General features: G+C 48.1%; 1 protein-coding gene across 5 annotated transcripts in view; it reads right to left on the bottom strand.

The window, feature by feature from the left end:
- Positions 1–8,766, bottom strand: part of UNKL (unk like zinc finger) — a 206,202-nt gene extending 197,436 nt beyond the window's left edge. For 2 of the 5 annotated variants that reach the window (XM_075010749.1, XM_075010751.1), the window contains exons 1-2: positions 8,247–8,687; positions 6,548–6,757 (exon numbers count right to left, since the gene is read on the bottom strand). In XM_075010749.1, coding sequence (XP_074866850.1) covers positions 6,548–6,757; positions 8,247–8,428 — 392 coding nt within the window. In that variant the 5' untranslated portion in view covers positions 8,429–8,687. Of the gene's footprint in view, positions 1–6,547; positions 6,758–8,246 lie in introns of all 5 variants that reach the window. The other 3 variants (XR_012647734.1, XM_075010750.1, XM_075010752.1) reach the window with 3 other exon arrangements.
- Positions 8,767–17,364: the final 8,598 nt, after the last annotated feature.

Here is a 17,364-nt window from a genome sequence, read left to right as displayed (position 1 = left end):
CGTGGAAAATCGACCATAGCAGATCGGGACGGATCTGCCACTCGTGTGTGAGCGCAAAACGCCTGCTCAGCTGGTCTGCCTTCACGTTGTGTGCACCCGGCAAGTATAAGGCTTTCAAAATTATATCGTGGGCGATGCACCAGTTCCATAAGCGGATTGCTTCCGCGCATAAGGCATGGGATCGAGCTCCTCCTTGCCTGTTTATATAAAACATGGTGGAGGTATTGTCTGTACTGATCCCGACGACTTTGCCTTGTATGTGGTCTCGAAAGTGTTTGCAGGCGTTGAACACTGCTCTGAGCTCCAGTACGTTGATGTGTAGTGACTGTTCCGTGGGTGACCACAGTCCTTGAGTCACCTCTTCGCCCATGTGCGCTCCCCACCCTATGAGGGAGGCATCTGTAGTGAGAAAAACCGATATTTGCAGCTGGTGGAAGGGTACCCCTGTTAGCAAGTTCCTGGGGTTTACCCACCATTGCAGGGATTTGCGCACCCCGGCTGTGGGCGACACCACCTTGTGAACGGTGTGTACTGCCGGTTTGTATACACTCGCCAACCAGTGCTGCATGCTGCGCATGTGTAACCTGGCGTTCTACACTACAAACGTCGCCGCTGCCATGTGGCCCAGCAGCTGCAGGCACGTCAAGACCGGCACCGTAGGGCTGAAGGTGATGACTTGCACGAGGGAACCGATGGCTCGAAAGCGAGCCTCTGGTAGGTATACTCTCGCTGCAACCGAGTTTATGCGAGCCCCTATGAACTCTATGTCCTGTGTGGGGTCTATTTGTGATTTTGCCAGATTGATAACCAGGCCAAGTGAGGAGAACGTGTTTGCTGTGACGCGTATCATGCGCAGAACCTCTCCTTTCGAGGCCCCTTTGAGCAGGCAGTCGTCCAGATATGGGAAAATGAATACCCCCTGTCTGTGCAGGTAGGCTGACACCACTGCCAAGGTCTTGGTGAAGACTCTGGGGGCCGAGGAGAGGCCAAACGGTAGGACCTTGTATTGGAAGTGTTCGTTGCCTACCATGAACCGGAGGAATCGCCGGTGAGCTGGATGGATGGTTATGTGGAAGTACGCGTCTTGTAAATCGAGGGCTGCGAACCAGTCTCCATCGTCCAGAGCTGTAAGGATGGAGGCGATCGTGGTCATCCGAAAACGTTGCTTGCGCAGGTACCTGTTGAGGCCGTGAAGGTCTAAGATGGGCCTCCAGCCTCCTGTCTTTTTCTCCGTGAGGAAATACCTGGAGTAGAACCCTTTCCCGTGCAGTTGCTCCGGCACTCTTTCCACCGCCCCTATGAGCATGAGATGGTCCAACTCCTGCCTGAGCCTCGCTACGTGGGAGGCCTCCTGGAGGTGGGGCTTGGGTGGAGGTCGTGACGGTGGGAGCGACTGGAAGGGGATGGCGTACCCCGTGGCTATGATCTCCAGCACCCATTTGTCTGTGGTGATCCTTTGCCACTGGTCGTAGAATGGTCGGAGGCGATGGTGAAATAGCTGCTTCGGATGACCGTGTGCAATGGTAGTGATGGCGCAGCCCTGGATCTGTATGTCAAACTTGTGGCCTTTGGCCCCACCCCGAGGACGCCCGGCTCTGTTGTGAGCGTCGCCTGGGAGTTCTGTACTGCTGGTGCTGTTGATGTCGCCCTTGCTCGTAACCCCTGTGATACTGAGGGCGCTGTTGCTGGTACTGGTACCGCCTTTGCTGAGGGTAGTACCTTTTCTTTGTGTATGGGGGGGTGTAAATCCCCAGGGTCCTGAGTGTGGCTCTTGAATCTTTACTGGAATGAAGGACCAAGTCAGTTGATTCAGCAAACAGCTTCTGCAAGTCGAAGGGAAGGTCAACTATCTTCGCCTGCAGATCCCTCGGTATACCCGAGGTCTGGAGCCAGGACTCCCTTCGCATCACCACTGCGGTTGCTGTGGAACGTGCTGCCGTGTCCGCAACGTCCAAAGCAATCTGAACTCCCATCCTCGCAGCCGCGTAGCCTTCTTGCACTATGGCCTTGAGGACCGGCTTTTTGTCCTCTGGAAGCGAGTCCATGAGGGAAGTTAACCTGGAATAATTGTCAAAATTATGGTTCGCTAAGTGCGCTGCGTAATTTGCCATTCGCAACGTTAAAGTGGAGGAGGAGTAGACCTTTCTGCCGAACAGCTCGAGCTTCTTGGCATCTTTGTCCGTTCCCCCTGTTTTAAATTGAGATGTTTTTGATCTTTGTTGCGAGGACTCCACCACCAGGGAGTTTGGCTGTGGGTGGCTAAACAGGAACTCCATGCCCTTCGCCGGCACGAAGTATTTCTTATCCGCTCTCTTTTGGACAGGCGGAATAGTTGCAGGGGTCTGCCATATCGTAGTGGCGGACTCTAAGATCGCTTCATCAAGCGGTATTGCTACTCTGGAAGAGGCCAGAGGTCTCAAATTTTTGAGGAGCTTATGGTGTTTCTCTTGCACCTCTGCTGTCTGGATGCCTTGCGTGAAGGCCACCCTCTTAAACAGCTCCTGAAACTGTTTGAGATCGTCCGTAGGATGGACGTCCCCCAGGGCCGTAGCCTCGTCCGGGGAAGAGAGTGAGGAACCGCTGGGGTACATCTCTCTGGACCCTTCCGGTTCCTGCTGGTGATGGTACACCCTCTCGCTAGAGGTTTGCGAGGGAAAATCTCGGGGTTCCATGACCAGTCCCCCTTGAGATGCTTGAGTCTCTGTCCCCGGTCGCGATTGCCCTCGGGGGTACGAGATAGTTTGTGGGGATCTTTCCCTAGTAGATTGCCGATGGTGTGTATGCCCCGCGTGGTAGGGGCGACCATGGCAGTATAGGCACTGTTCTTGGGAGGGTGACCTAGACCACTCCCTTGGTGTGTACCCTCTGCGTCTGGGGGAGGGAGATCGTCGAGACACTGGAGAGAGCGACTTCGCATAATAGTCCAGTGGTTCAAACCCCAGGAAGGGTGAAGGTGGTGCCATCCAGGGTGAGGCTGGTTGCAAAAATGGAGAAGGGGGCTCCGGGTAGGCTAGGGGGGACCCCTGCCTTCTGGTTGGAGTCTGCAACGTAAGCGGAGGGCTGTGAGAAAGCAGCTCCACAGCCCTGTCCGGAGAGGGGCTGCAATGCCTCCTCTTATGTGCAGCCTTTCCCCTCCCTGGAGGAGGTGACTCCGCCCCCTGACGCGCGGGGGATCCCGGCCCCGTCGGCACCGTGCTAGGCACGCTCGAAGGCGGTGCCGCACGTGCGGTGTCCTTCTGCGCCTGCAGGCTGCGTGCCTGCGCGCTCTGCACCGCCGGTTCCGCCGGGGTCGGTGCCGCTGCCTGCGGTGCCGCCGGTGCCGGCGCTCGTTTAGCCGCCGCCCTGCCTGCGGTGCGGGGCGGCTGGCTGATCATCGGAGGCTGAGCCGTTTGCACGTGGCTCTCCGTGCCGCCGCCCATCAGCTGTTGCTGCAGCTGGGGGCTGCGTGCTCCTCCCGTCCCGCTCACTGTTGCTGCCGGCAGGGATCGGGCTGGAGAGACTTTCCTCCGTTTCTGCGCTGATGGAGTGAGGGAGGCAGCTTTCCTTTTAAGGGCCCTGGAGGGTCCCTCCTGCTGCGGCCGCTCCGGCACGTCTGGCTGGAGGGCCTTATCAAGAAGCAGCATTTTAATGCGCATCTCCCTGTCTCTCCGTGCTCTTGTCGTTAATTTGGCACAGAAGGCGCATTTTTGTGCCACATGGGACTCCCCCAGGCACCTTATGCATAGGCTGTGCCCATCGGACACTGGCATCGCCTCTCGGCAGGACTCACATTTTTTAAAGCCTGAAGAGGACATTGTTGGTGAGTCTTTGAGTTTTATTAAGTGGGTACTTAGCACCTTCTTTGTGCTGTTTTCCCCGTCCGATGGCCTGCCTCAGCAGGAGGGCTGATGGCCGTAGCTCCTGGCCTCCGGCGCTTGTTACTGGGACTGGACTGAAGCTGTCCCGCTCGTAGTTTGTTTGTTGTTGTTTGTTCTCTTTTTTTGCAAAATAACAACCGGCTAACTCATAGTAGCCTAAGTATCTGAAAAAACTTTGAAAGAAAAACAGATAAAGTCGTTGAATATGCTATTTGGCCTTAGCCTAGTCGGATTCCGTCTGTAGCCGACGGCAGTTAAGAGGAACTGGCGGGGACCGGATCGCGCACGTGGCCAGGAGCGCGCAAGGGAGCGGCGCGCGCCGGCGCATGCGCGGTCCGGCAGAAACTGCTTGGAAGATCCGATCTGCAGCGCCGGGCAAGCCCGTCACCTATTGTGGAGCACCCACAGGGACACTCGAAGAAGAATATATAATTTCTAAAACAATCACAAAGAATAACTATCAATGGAATTATGTCAGATTGGTGGGAGGTCTCAACTGGGGTTCCAGAGATCTATTCTGGGTTTTGTGTTGCTGAATATTTTTATTAATTGCCCAGATTTAGGAATAGAGAACATGTTGATCAAATTCGTAGACAATACAAAACTGGGAGGAAGTTTGACAACACTTTTGAAGCAAGAGCTAAAATTCAGATGGATCTTAATAAATTGGAGAACTGAGCTATAGACAACAAAATGAAATTCAACAGAGACAAATGTAAGGTGCTACACTTAGGGGGAAAAAATACCTAATGCAAAAATACAGAGCAGGAGATAACCAGGTTGGCAGAAGCACTCCCAAGAAGGATCAGGGAGCTGTGGTAGATTACAACCTCAACATGAGAGAGCAAAGCACTGCTGTTTCAAAAAAGCAATGCTAGGTTGCATTAACAGAAGCATAGCTTGAAAGTCATGGCAGGTGATAATACAATAAAGTCTTTCATATCTGGAATTCTATCATCCAGTACTCCCAAATAACTGCCATTTTAAACCACAAGTACAGCATAGTGAAAGTAAATACAAATAAATACAGCAAACACTGTGACAGAGATAGCCAAGTTAGTCTGTATTCTATCAAAACAAAAAAGTAGTCACGTAGCATTTTAAAGACTAACAAAATAATTTATTAGGTGATGAGCTTTCGTGGGACAGACCTACTTCTGATCATAGCCTTACCAGAACAGATTCAATATATAACACACAGAAGTCCAAAAATTATCAAGGTTGACAAATCAGAAAAATTGTTACCAAGGTTGGCACATCAGAAGAGTGGAGGGACTGCAGAGCCAGCGGGTCGGGGGTGGGGGGAGGGCCGGGGAACGTACTTGGAGTTTTTTGATGTCTGTTCTATGTCCATTCATTCTTTGTCAAAGAGTGTTTGCAGTGTGTCTTACATGCATGGTGTGTGGGCACGGTTGGCACGTGATGGCATATATGATGTTAGTTGAGGAACAGAAGAACGTGCCCATGATTCTGTAATTAACGTGGTCAGGTCCAGCGATGGCATCTCCAGAATAGATAGGTGGACAAAGCTAGCAACAGGGCTTGTTGCAAGGAAGAGTTCCAGGATAAGTATTACCATGGTATAGCCTGTGGTTGCTAGTGAGAATCCTCGTAAGGTTGGAGGCTGTCTATAGGAAAGAACAGGCCTGTCACCTAGGGCCTTCTGGAGTGTGGCATCATGATTCAGAATAGGTTGTAGGTCTTTAATGATGTGCTGCAGTGGTTTGAGTTTGGGGCTGTAGGTAATGACAAGTGGTGTTCTGTTATTGGCTTTTTGGGCATATCTTGGAGTAGTACAGTATAAACATACACTGTAAAATACTATTGTTGTTGAGTAAATAAAGTACTCTGCACACATTTTTGTTTGTTTTGTAACATCTAACCTTGTTTGTAATTTAGTGGTATGCATTGCTAGGTATACCTCTCTATTATCCAGAATATCTGAATATCCAGCAACCTCCCAACTCCCAGGGCTGCCGGATATGAAAGAGTTTACTGTATTGCTCTACTCAGGGCTGGTTAGGCCTTTAGCTGTTGTATTGTATCCAGTTTGGGTCACGAATTTATAGAGAGAACGTAGAGAAACTAGAAAGGATTCAGAGGCGAGTGACAAAGATGATCAAAAGGATGGAACACAAGCCATATGAGCAAAGACTCACGAAACTGGATATTTAAGCTTGGAAAAGAGAAGGTTAGAGAGGTCTGTCATGACAGCAGTCTTCAAATACCTGAAAGAATGTCATAACAAAAATGACGGAGAAAAGTTGTTCTCTTGTGCAACTCCAGACAGCAAGACCAGGAACAACTGGTTCAAACTACAGAATAGCAGATGTACATTAAGTAGTTGGGGAAAAGCTTCCTAAATGTAAGCACAGTAGGACAATGAAAGAGACTGCTTAGGGAGGTTGTGGAAAGTCTTTCACTGGATACTTTCAAAAGGATGCTGGATAGTCATCTTTCTTAGCTGGTTTAGAAATCACAAAACCTGCTTTCTGGCAAGGGCTTTGCAATCCTTTTCCATGTTCCTCAAAAATCTGAGAAATCGCTTACAGGAAATCTCTCAAAAATAGCTCCAACAAGTTTTAACAGATACTAATGATTTTCAATTTAAGCAAAAGTACATCTCTGTACATAAAGCCAAGGATAATGTTGCAAATGTCAAATGGACTGGGGGAAAAAAAAGAACTTACTCATCTCCATCTGGACAGGTGCCTGTAGTCTCATCATATTTTGTACAATAAACATCTGGATTGTAGTTAAAAGTCCCATCACGCCTTCGAATGGGTCTGCGTCGACGCTGATTTAGGAAATGCCAATGAAAACAGGTAAATGGTCTGTGCTGGGTACACTTGTGCTGCAAGAACAGGGGGCACTGCTCTGTCCTAAATTCCTTTAGATACCTAAAAAAATAAACTGTGTTACAAATTTTTATTATTGGAGCTACATTTATTACATTAACAAAGCACCTGATAGCTTAAGATGCACAGCCCATGAGAGAGTGTACAAATTTATCCTGTGTAAAACTGTATTCTCTACATACAATTTGCTTTTTAGGTATAAAAAATTGATTTGATCCCTAAAAGCTTATGTCCAAATAACTCAGTTAGTCTTCAGGAGTCACATGATTTCTCATTATTTCTGAAGATAACAATGAAATTGCTGTAAATTATACGATGTTGCACAAATGGAACAATGATGTTTATATCACGTACTACAGCCATAAATCACGTCTACACAATTTAGAAATTAGATTTGCCTATGTGACAATCATACAGCAGTTTCAAACACTTCAAAACGTTACTTGAATGTGAATACAGACTCTCAGTTATATTAGATAATCCTATTAATTACTTTTACAAATAACCACATTTAATTTTGTGAGAAATGCTCCTTAACTCCAATAACCCAAAGCATAAACCCATGTTGTATGGAAACTGTCATGGGTACAAGAATATGAAAAATGGGAGAGAAACTGCAACTCCATTCACACTGGTACAGTAGTCTACAGGGGCACATGTGAAGAGGGAGAGTGGGTAGGAGTGACCAAGGAGAACATTAGAAATGAAGAAGAGGGAGGTTAACCTAGGGAGAGGAAAGAGCTGGGATGAGTGAAAGAGAATGCTAAAGTTACTAGGGAAGGTACTAGATAGTTGCAGGATCTTGCTTACTGGAGTGCTTATTGAGATCTGTGGGTTTTGACAGGCTGTATGACGTTACTTTCAGTTATTTTATTGCGTACCTCAGTCCTTTAGAAATCCCCACAAATGTAGAGGCTCAGAGTAATCAGGTATTGGGATCTGGGGATGTTTAGGGGAGCTGTCAGAGTTATCTGGGAGCTTCTGGGCTGGGGTCACAACCGTTACTTTTGCTTAGGGAAAAAACCCATTTCATCAGGTCTGTCCCACAAAAGCTCATCACCGAATAAATCATTTTGTTAATCTTTAAAGTGCTACATTTCTGCTGCTTTGTTTTGTTGGAGTACAGACTAACACAGCTACCTCTCTGCTACAGTTTGCTTAGGAGGTATTTATGGTTACTGGGAACATAAGGGTGTTACAGCACGAAGGGATCATTATGAAGTCTTTAGAAGTATCTTGGGGGCACAGTGATGTTTGTTTAGGGGGTGACATGAGGCTGTGGAAACGATTATAAATGGATTGAGACAGTTCAGAGGCTTGTGGTGCACTGGGGCATGCGGAAGGTGGTTCGGAGAGGTGGGGGGTGATGGGGGGCGGCAGCAAAGCCGTAGGACGGCCTCCCTTTCCCAGCCCCAGGCCGCAGGCCGGGTGCAAAGCCAACGCCGTTATCTCAGGGCCTACGGCGCCCGCCAGCCACTGGGCCACACTTGGCAGGGCCGGAAGCGCGAAGGGTAACTTAAAGGCCGGGTACCTACGTATAGTGCGTCGGCTGCTCGGTTTGCAAGGACCCGGCGCCTCGAGAAGCCGTTTTCGAAACGGACGGCATCTTCTCCAGCAGTCGTCACAGCGCACGCGCTTGCCAGGCCGCAGCCACCTCCCCGGCCCCGCCCGCTGCGGAGCTGGGTGGGAGGAACCCACCGGAGCAGGCTTCATCTCAGGGAACTGCGCTCGTCACTTCCCTCCGCTAAACTAGTTCCGTGGCTGGAAGCTTGTGAGTGTGAGCCTAGGTGAGCACAGCTGCCCACAACCGCCTCTCCAGCACTGCCTTCACTCGAACGACACGCGTCCGGAACTGTGTTGCTCATATAAACACCTCATAACTGCCCAGCCACCACGGGACTTGAGAGTAACAGAGAGGGAGCCGCACTAGTATATACTATCAAAACAAAAAGCAGTCAAGTAGCACTTTAAAGACTCAAGTATTTTGCTAGTCTTTAAAATGCTACTTGACTGCTTTTTGTTTTGGGACTGAAGAGGTTTCCTACCTTTCCCACCTGTTGACAAAACGAGAGGTGGTCAGGGGAAGGCATTTCATTGCTAAACGTGATCTCCTTTGACAGCGATACCCTGCAACATGCTTTTCTATGTGTATTTCAGAGTTTTTACTTTTAATGATGGTTGCAGTCTTCTTACAATACCATTACTCTTTCAAATTGTTACACATTATTCTGTTCCGAGCCGCTGCTACAGGGACATGCTAGCTGCTTCCAAATTTCGGAGCTGCCAGAGGAAGTACCCTACATCCCCTCTGTGGTCATATCTGCACTCCTTCCTACACCCTCATTCCCTCGCAGACCCCACACTCTCACCCCAGCCCCTGCAGTAAGTCACTTCACACACTCCAAACCCCTTGGGCTCAGCCCAGATCCACCTCCTGAACTCCAAACCCCTCATCCCAAGTCACGACCCAGAATCCAGTCTCCCCTCGAATACCCCAACCCTCAGGCCCAGCCTGGAGCCCCCTCCTGCACCCTGAACCCCTCATTTTTGATCTCATCCAAATTATAATGTTACCACTTTCCCAATTGGATGCCATTGCCATTTGTGACAATGGTACCCGTTTGGAAGAGTTGGCAACCCTAATTCCAAAGCCTAAAGAAAACCTGACTCTCCAACACCCTCTTACCCACAGGCAGGGTTCTGTAGGTAGCCCACAACTGTCTGGGGTTCAGTGGCCCTAGAAGGAAAAATATTGCCACCACTGCATTAGACCAACACCATTCCTACAAGTTCCCTTATAAACTGGTTTATCTGGTATTTGATTAACAGGAACTCTCAGATAATGGTCATAACAATGGCAAACGCTGAGCTGTGACCCCCACCTTTTTTTCCAGACAGTCACAGGGTGCTGTGCGAGCCCCCACAGGCTGAGTTTATTGGCAGGGATGTGGCTGTTACAGAGACAGCAGGTAGCTCTCCCCTTGGAGTGGCCCAGCAAGCCCCACTGTGCCCTGTCGCTGCTCCTCTGGTGCCAGCTTACAGGTCCTTGGTGTCCACGCAGGGGATTGCCTGCAGGGTGGCTGTCAGGATCTCCTCATGCTGCAATGTGCAAGTCCCACCAGCATCAATTTGTGGCCATGTGCAAGCTCTGTCAGAAGCTCCCGCTATCCCCACCAAAAGGTAAACGGGGCAGCGGCTGAGCAAGAGCCTGTGCTGGTGGGGGCAGGAGGAGGTGAAATTTATTAACGAAATGGAGGTGGGGGGGAATGACCCCTGCCTATGCCTCCCCTCAGCTACTCTCGATTAACTGGAATATTTGCATATCCAGTGACCCGGGGCTGCCAGATACAAGTTTACTGTAACAACAAAAATTTTATATAACAGCTATAAAGTTGACTGTTTAGTAAAACTGTGAGAACGTTAGAGTGGTATGGCTGCATGATCAGGAAAACTGTTTTGCGTCCATTATGCATCTGAGTCATAGCTGACAGCTTTTGTAACCTTAAAAGACATAAGCTTAAATTTTGTTTTTCAAATGAAAATTTAGATTCTGCAGAAATGAATGGCTTCAGCTCCTTCTCTTGGTAGGAACAGCTTTCTGAACACTGGTGGGAAGTAGGATGTAAGATTTTAAAATCTTAAAAAGTTAGAATTAGTTTTGCAATTAAGATTTACCCAGATACTGGTTTGCTCTTCACCATGAAGTCTGTTTTTTTCATCTTCCATAAATGGAATTGTTCAGTTACATCAACTGCAAAGTGATCCTTCCTACTGAGAACAGCAAACGTACATTTCCACCACACAGCTATGTTTAGTTTTGGAGTGTAGAAAACTGATTAATTAAACTCATATTGGCAATGCACTAAAAGAGATGTATGAAAGTCATTTTCACATGGCCTAACAATAGTAGAGTACAGAATACAAAGTTGACATTCAACTTGACAGCTGATCTTGTGTACCTATCTTCTCCATGCTGGACAAAATAATCATCCAAGCATCATTGTCACTTTTAGCACATTTTTGTAACTAACTTTGATATTGTAATACATTCAAAATCTTGAAAAGCAGATGATGGGGGACAAGTTATCTGAAATGGAGATACAGGTCTAAACCAGATCGCTGAACAGTATCGTTACTAAAGCGTACACTTATTCCGCCTTCTCACCGTAGCTGCACATAAGAGAAGAGTTCACTTAACTAACTCTGTTGCCATGAATTATAGAAGAATTATCAAGAATTACCAGTGATGTTAAGGAATTAGGCTTGCAAAATAAAGAGGATGAGGGATGGGGAAAACAAGAGGATTCTAGGCAGATCAGTGTAGCCTCAAACTAACTTGAATACCAGCAGTTTTCTAGGGGGCCTGCTACCATCTCCCAGGTCAGGAATCTTTCTGTTGAGATGATAGTAACATTTTGCTTTGGGGGGCCTGATCTAACAATGCTGGCACCTGCTCATGAGAAACGGCTCCCAGGCATTCGTCAGCTTCTGTAGCCTCCCTAAAAAAGCACCAGAGCAGCAGCCCCACCCCTAGCAGGCTGACTGGTAGTACTTTCACCCACGGTCTCTGACAGTCAATTCCCATGGACCTGTCCACAGACCAGACCCGTGGACTGGCCTTGCTGGTGGAGAAGGGGATGGGCCTGGAGCTCTCTGGCCCTGCTGCATCTTCAGGCCCCGGTTTCTGACTGAGACGTCGCACTGGACAGAAGGAACAAAGGAGAGGACGTGGCCTGGAAGGAGAAAAGGGAAAAGAAACAGGACATAAATGCTACGTCAACACTAGCTCCTTTCTTTCAGAAGGAGCCTGGTAACGAGTGAGTTAGGAAGATGCTAATGAGGTATTGCCAGGAATATGGCCTACCTGATTTCAGGAAGAAGGGGCTTTCCAAGTCTGGGACGGGTTCCTTTCGAAAGGCCCCCATCTACACAGGCTGCATGCTTTTCGAAAGCGGCACTTCCGAATCGCGCGCGGCCGCTATTATGCTAATGAGGCGCTGATATTCATGGCAGGCCCTTATTAGCATCTTCCCTACTCGGTCATTACCATGCCCCTTCCGAAAGGAAAGGGCTAGGGTAGACGGGGCCAAAGCAAGTCACGAGCCCGTCTCCTCCTTCGGCAGAACCCGCTCCCCACCCCTAAAACCCCACAGCACAGACCAAGCACAGCCCCTTACCACCATCGCCTCAGAAACGCACGTCTCATGCCGCTTCACCATCCGTCACATCCAGAGCAGTCTCTAATACTTCCGGTCGAGCCAGAACGGATGCGGCGCATCGGCCAAGGTCCCCAGATCTCACTGCGTCGTGGTTACTTCCGGTATAGTGTCAAAAATTAGCGCTTTTCACTTACGGAGCATGTGCAGTCGTTCCGAACATGTCGCGCGTTTCCCGGAGCGCTTGTCTTCACCCTGCCCCTCGTGCTCCGTCTCAGTCCGAAGGGCTGCGCTGCTGAGATAATCGGAGCGGCCACCCGCGCTGTTTTTACAGACTCCACAGGCTGAGCCAGGCTAATCTGCGGAAGGTGGGCACTGGGTGGAGCGGCTCTGACTCTGGTCCCCCGAACCACCAGTGATCCGGTCAGAGAAGGGAGAAGTCTGCCGTGACCTCTGGTCCGGCCGCTGCTGCAGATGAGCAGAGCGAGTAAAGCCCGGACCCATTCCCCCGTTCCATTCCGAGCTGCCAGGGATCTCCTTTACACACCTGGGCAGGCGCTGTAAATCTTGCTATTCCTGTCTAGTCTTACTGCGCTGAATATGGGAGGAGCAAAGTATTTTTCCTCCCGTGGTTTCCGTGTAAGGGTGTGTCTTTATATTGTAAAATCGATAGCTCGGAACACTGCATAAGGATTTCTCATAAATGTAACTGACGCGACCTTTTTTGGTCTGGATACAGCTGGGCAGACTTGGCATGGAGACAAAAGGCATGGTGCTATTCCCAAAAGTACCAAGGCACCTGCATGATCTTTCTTGAAGGCTCTTTTTGCTTTTCCTTTCTAATCTTCTCAGTGGGGGGTTTCTTTGCATGTTCCTTGATGAAAACCTCATTGGATGGAACTACGGATCCAATTTTGCCATAGTGAAGTCAACATAAAAGTGGGGCTGGCAAGCAGATGGTTTCACAGTAGTTTGTTTACAAACTGACAGGAAAGCCTGAACCCAATAAAATGTGACAAGTATCAGAGAGGTAGCTGTGTTAGTCTGTATCTTCGAGAACAAGAAGTCCTATGACACCTTATAGACTTAGTCTATAAAGTGCCACAGGACTTCTTGTTGTTCCCAGTAAAATGTGGGGTTTTTTTGCTTCCTTCCATCTGCTATTTGTCTCCAAGACATGCTGACCGTACCTTCTTACCCAGGTTTATGGAGAGATAAGCATGTATCTTCGCAGTGCTTTTTTTCCCTAGAAAATGGTGCCAGAACTCAACCCCAAACTGCCCCACCCCCACCCGAACTCAAGCCCCAATCCCCTGCTGCTGGAACTCAAGCCTGAAACTGCCCCACCCCCTAGCCCCAACCTGCCCACCTGCTTCACCCCAGGCTCAACCTCTCGCTGCCCCCTCCCTCTCCAGGTGGCTTAAGCCCGCCCAAACCCAAAGAGCCCCCAGGCTCAACTTCTCACTGCCCCCATTCTCCCCAGGCAGCTTAACCCCCCACAACACCACTGTTCTCCACCCAAACACTGACTCACCTTATCCAGGAGCTCCATGTGCTGCTGCTTCTTTGTGGTCTGCCTGCTCTTTATAGCAACTGTGCAGCTCCCCGCAGCCCTCCAGCTCCCTAACATAAAAGGACAGGGGCAACTTTCAGTGCCCTGCCATGCTGAAGAAAGGACTCAATTAGTTTAACAGCCATCCGTTAAACCAACTGAGTTGAGTCCTTCCTTCAGCAAGGCAGGGCAGAAGGAGCTGCAAGACAGCAGCAGTGCCAGCAGCAGCAGGAGCTGCATATGGCTCCTTACAGAGCCACATGCGGCTTGGAGCTGCCCAGCTCTGTTTTAAAAAAGATGGCACCATCAAAAAAAGTGGCAGGACACCATTGTACGTCATTCCACTGGAAATTAAGCCTCATATCTTGGCGCATGATTTGAGATTAGCACTGTGGCTAGTTGTATGTTTTTTAGGAAATCTTTTGCTTTTATAGTAAAATAGCTTTTCCATCCATAATCGTAAGAACAGCCATACTGGGTCAGACCAAAGGTACATATAACTCAGTATCCTGTTTTCTGACAGGGACCAATGCTAAATGCCCTAGACGTAATTGTAGTATCATAGAACTGGAAGCAACGTCAAGAAGTCATAAACTCCAGTCCTCTGCACTCGTGGGAGGACTAGGCACAATCTAGACCAGAAGATGGCAATCCCCCAGTACGCATGCCAAGTGTGGCAAGTGTGCCACTTTTCAGCAGCACATGGCAGGAGCTCAACCCCTCCCTGCCCCAGGCCAACTCCTGCTGGGCTGCTGGAAAGGCTCCTTGGCTAGCTCCCTGCTGAGGGGCTGTTGGGGCCCCGAACTGGTGTCCCCGCAGCTGCAGGGCTGCCAGCAGGGTTCCATGTCCCTACTGGCTCCCCACTGAAGGGCTCCCCCAGCTGTGGGGCTATCGGTGGAGGCTGCCACGGTCCCTGCAGCTGTGAGGATCTGTGCCCCAACTGGCACCCCACTGTAGGGCTTCAGAGCTCCCCCAGTCCAGCTGTGTTCCCCCTGGTGGGGCTCCCTGTTGGCTCCTGGCTGAGGCTGGGTGCCCCTCAGTGGGAGTCCCCAAACCCCTGCTTGGCTCCTGGTAGTAGAGCTGCCCAGAATGGGCTGCCACCAGGGCTCCCTGCCACCAGCTGCAGCTCTCTGGTCTAGATGCCCTCTGGTTCAGCAACATCCATTGTCTTGCTAGACAAGAGAGTTTCAACCTATACTTTAACAGTGTTCCCTATGTTTCAAGCTTCCCTACTGTTTGCTGACTCAGTCCAGTTGGCAAACAGTAAGAAAGTAAGAGACAGGGTGGGGCCAAAGCAGGGGGGTTGGCCCAAGACCCATCCTGACCAGGACTGGCTTGGAAATTGGACCCACGCTCCCACCCTGTGCTCCCCACCCCACTCCAGAGTCTAAGTGAAAGCTGTGTCTCACATCTGCCTCCCCCTGCACGAACAGGTGGGTGTATCTCCTATCTGCCCACCTCACCCTGCACAGATAGGTGGTGCTGGGGATATCTTGTGCCCACTCTTCCCCCATGTACAGATGAGGGACAACCTGGAGAAGGCTGAGGTGTGTCACCTTCCCCTGCTAGATGAGGGATGTTGCCACACCAGAGAATCCAGGATAAGAGAGGTTTAACCTATATTAAAATCGCAGACATTTTTAGATATTAAAAATACGTGGCTGCATGGAGACAAAGACAGAAACAGTAAAGCATTTTAGTTTATTTATTAATGAAGCTGTTACTATAAGCAGAACTATTAGTGACTTTAAAAAGTGTCACCGGCACTCGGACAGTACATAGAGATCAAAAGTTCAAATTTCAGCACTCCACCTTGGAAAGGTTGCTGACCCCTGCTAGACCATCCCCATGAGGTGTTTTGTCTAGCCTGCTCTTAAAAACCTCTGATGGAGATTCCACTGCCTCCCTAAGCAATTTGTTCTAGTGCTTAACCACTCTGACAGTTTAAGTCTATCAAGCACTATTAGTCAAGCTGTTCAAAGGTGCACCCCATGTTCAGTGTTCCTAACCTCTGACTGCCAAAAGTTAGTAGTCAACAATGGCATAGATCACTTCCCTATGAACCATGTCATTGGCTACTGTCAAAAGACAGGCTACTGGGACAGACTTTTGGTCTGACTCAGTATGGCCATTATGTTGTTATGTTAAAAAGGTAAAGACCTATATTAGAAGCGAAAGTCATTTCTTTCTCTTGCAGGTACCACTGATGGGGATGTATAGATAAGCTTCTTCCTAACTGATATCAGAAAGAAGCCTAAGAACAATGTAGCTAAGACTGATTTTAGTCTTCATCCTACACTTGGAAGTCTTGATGGAGTTACTGGTTTTCAAAACAGTAATCTGCCTTTACTACCACCCACCTGCCACACAGATCAGCTGTACTTGTTAAGTACAAATTTGGCTTCCATGGGATGAAAGCAAACTTCACACAGTGTTAGTCATTATAACAGAGTCACCAGTACAGCGTAGGTTATTTGAGGAAAATGGTTGATGTTCAAATGAAGATTTGAGGATTAATAGGATCTGGTCTGAATTAGCAGGAGGTCAGAGTTAGCCAAACATGGCAAGGGAAGGAATTGTAATAATTATTTACATACCAATTATGTCCTTGTTGCTAGATAACTTGGTGATATAACTCCCTACAACTTTGTAAGAAAAGCCCATACACTTATTCTTTATCATAATATACAGAATAGAGTTTTATTCTTAACAGTTTGTCTTCCATTATCTTCTTTCTTCCATAATAATCCCAAGTGGGTAAGCACATGTAAATGCATTCAAGTCCTAATGTGGGACAACTGCAATTGCAAATAATACATACCACAGCAGAAAGGAACATTTTTTTCCCTAAGGGAAAAGGTATGCTCTTTAAAATTGCAAAGGCATTTTAACATTCATGTAGCAAAGACTCCTCAGTTTGCAAGATCTTGTGTGAAAAGTAGTGTAATTATTTTGCATTCACTTCTGACATCATTATGCACAGAGTATGCTAAATGGATCACTATAAGTTCCTTGATCTGAAATGTATTACAATGTAAGTTTGGAATAGTAAATACATGTACATACAAAATGCATATAAATTATAGTGTTTTTGACAGTTCTTCAATTCACGATTAGAAGAATAAAAAAGCAGTAAAGTAGCACTTTAAAGACTAACAAAATAATTTATTAGGTGAGCTTTTGTGGGACAGACCCACTTCTTCAGACCATAACCATACCAGAACAGACTCAATATTTGGCATAGAGAACCAAAAATAGTAATCAAGGTTGACAAATCAGAAAAAAAATTATCAGAGGGGGGAGGGAATCAAAAATTAGATTAAGCCAAGTATGCAAAAGAGCCCCTATAATGACCCAGAAAATTCGCATCCTGGTTCAAACCACGTCAATGTGTCAAATTTGAATATAAAAGAGTTCATCAGCCTCTCTTTCCAAAGTAGTGTGAAAATTCCTCTTAAGTAAGATGCAAACTTTCAAGTCATTAACAGAATGGCCCACTCCATTAAAATGTCGGCTGACCAGTTTGTAGATCAGGAGTGTTTTTATGTCTGTTTTGTGCCCATAGACACAAAAACACTCCTGATCCACAAACCGGTCAGCCAACATTTTAATGGAGTGGGCCACTCTGTTAATGACTTAAAAGCTTGCATCTTACTGAAGAGGAATTTTCACACTACTTTGGAAAGAGAGGCTGCTGAACTCTTTTATATTCAAATTCAACACATTAACACGTGGTTTGAACCAGGATGTGAATTTTCTGGGTCATTATAGGGGCTCTTTTGCATACTTGGCTTAATCTAATTCTTGACTCCCCCCACTCTCTGATTTGCTCACCTTGATAATTTTTGTTCTGATTTGTCAACCTTGATTACTATTTTTGGTTCTCTGTGCCTGAAATACTGAGTCTGTTCTGGTATGGCCATGGTCTGAAGAAGTGGGTC

This window comes from Carettochelys insculpta, chromosome 16, assembly GCF_033958435.1.
Source record: "Carettochelys insculpta isolate YL-2023 chromosome 16, ASM3395843v1, whole genome shotgun sequence".
NCBI lineage: Eukaryota > Metazoa > Chordata > Testudines > Carettochelyidae > Carettochelys > Carettochelys insculpta.
This window is presented reverse-complemented; position numbering and strand designations above follow the sequence as displayed.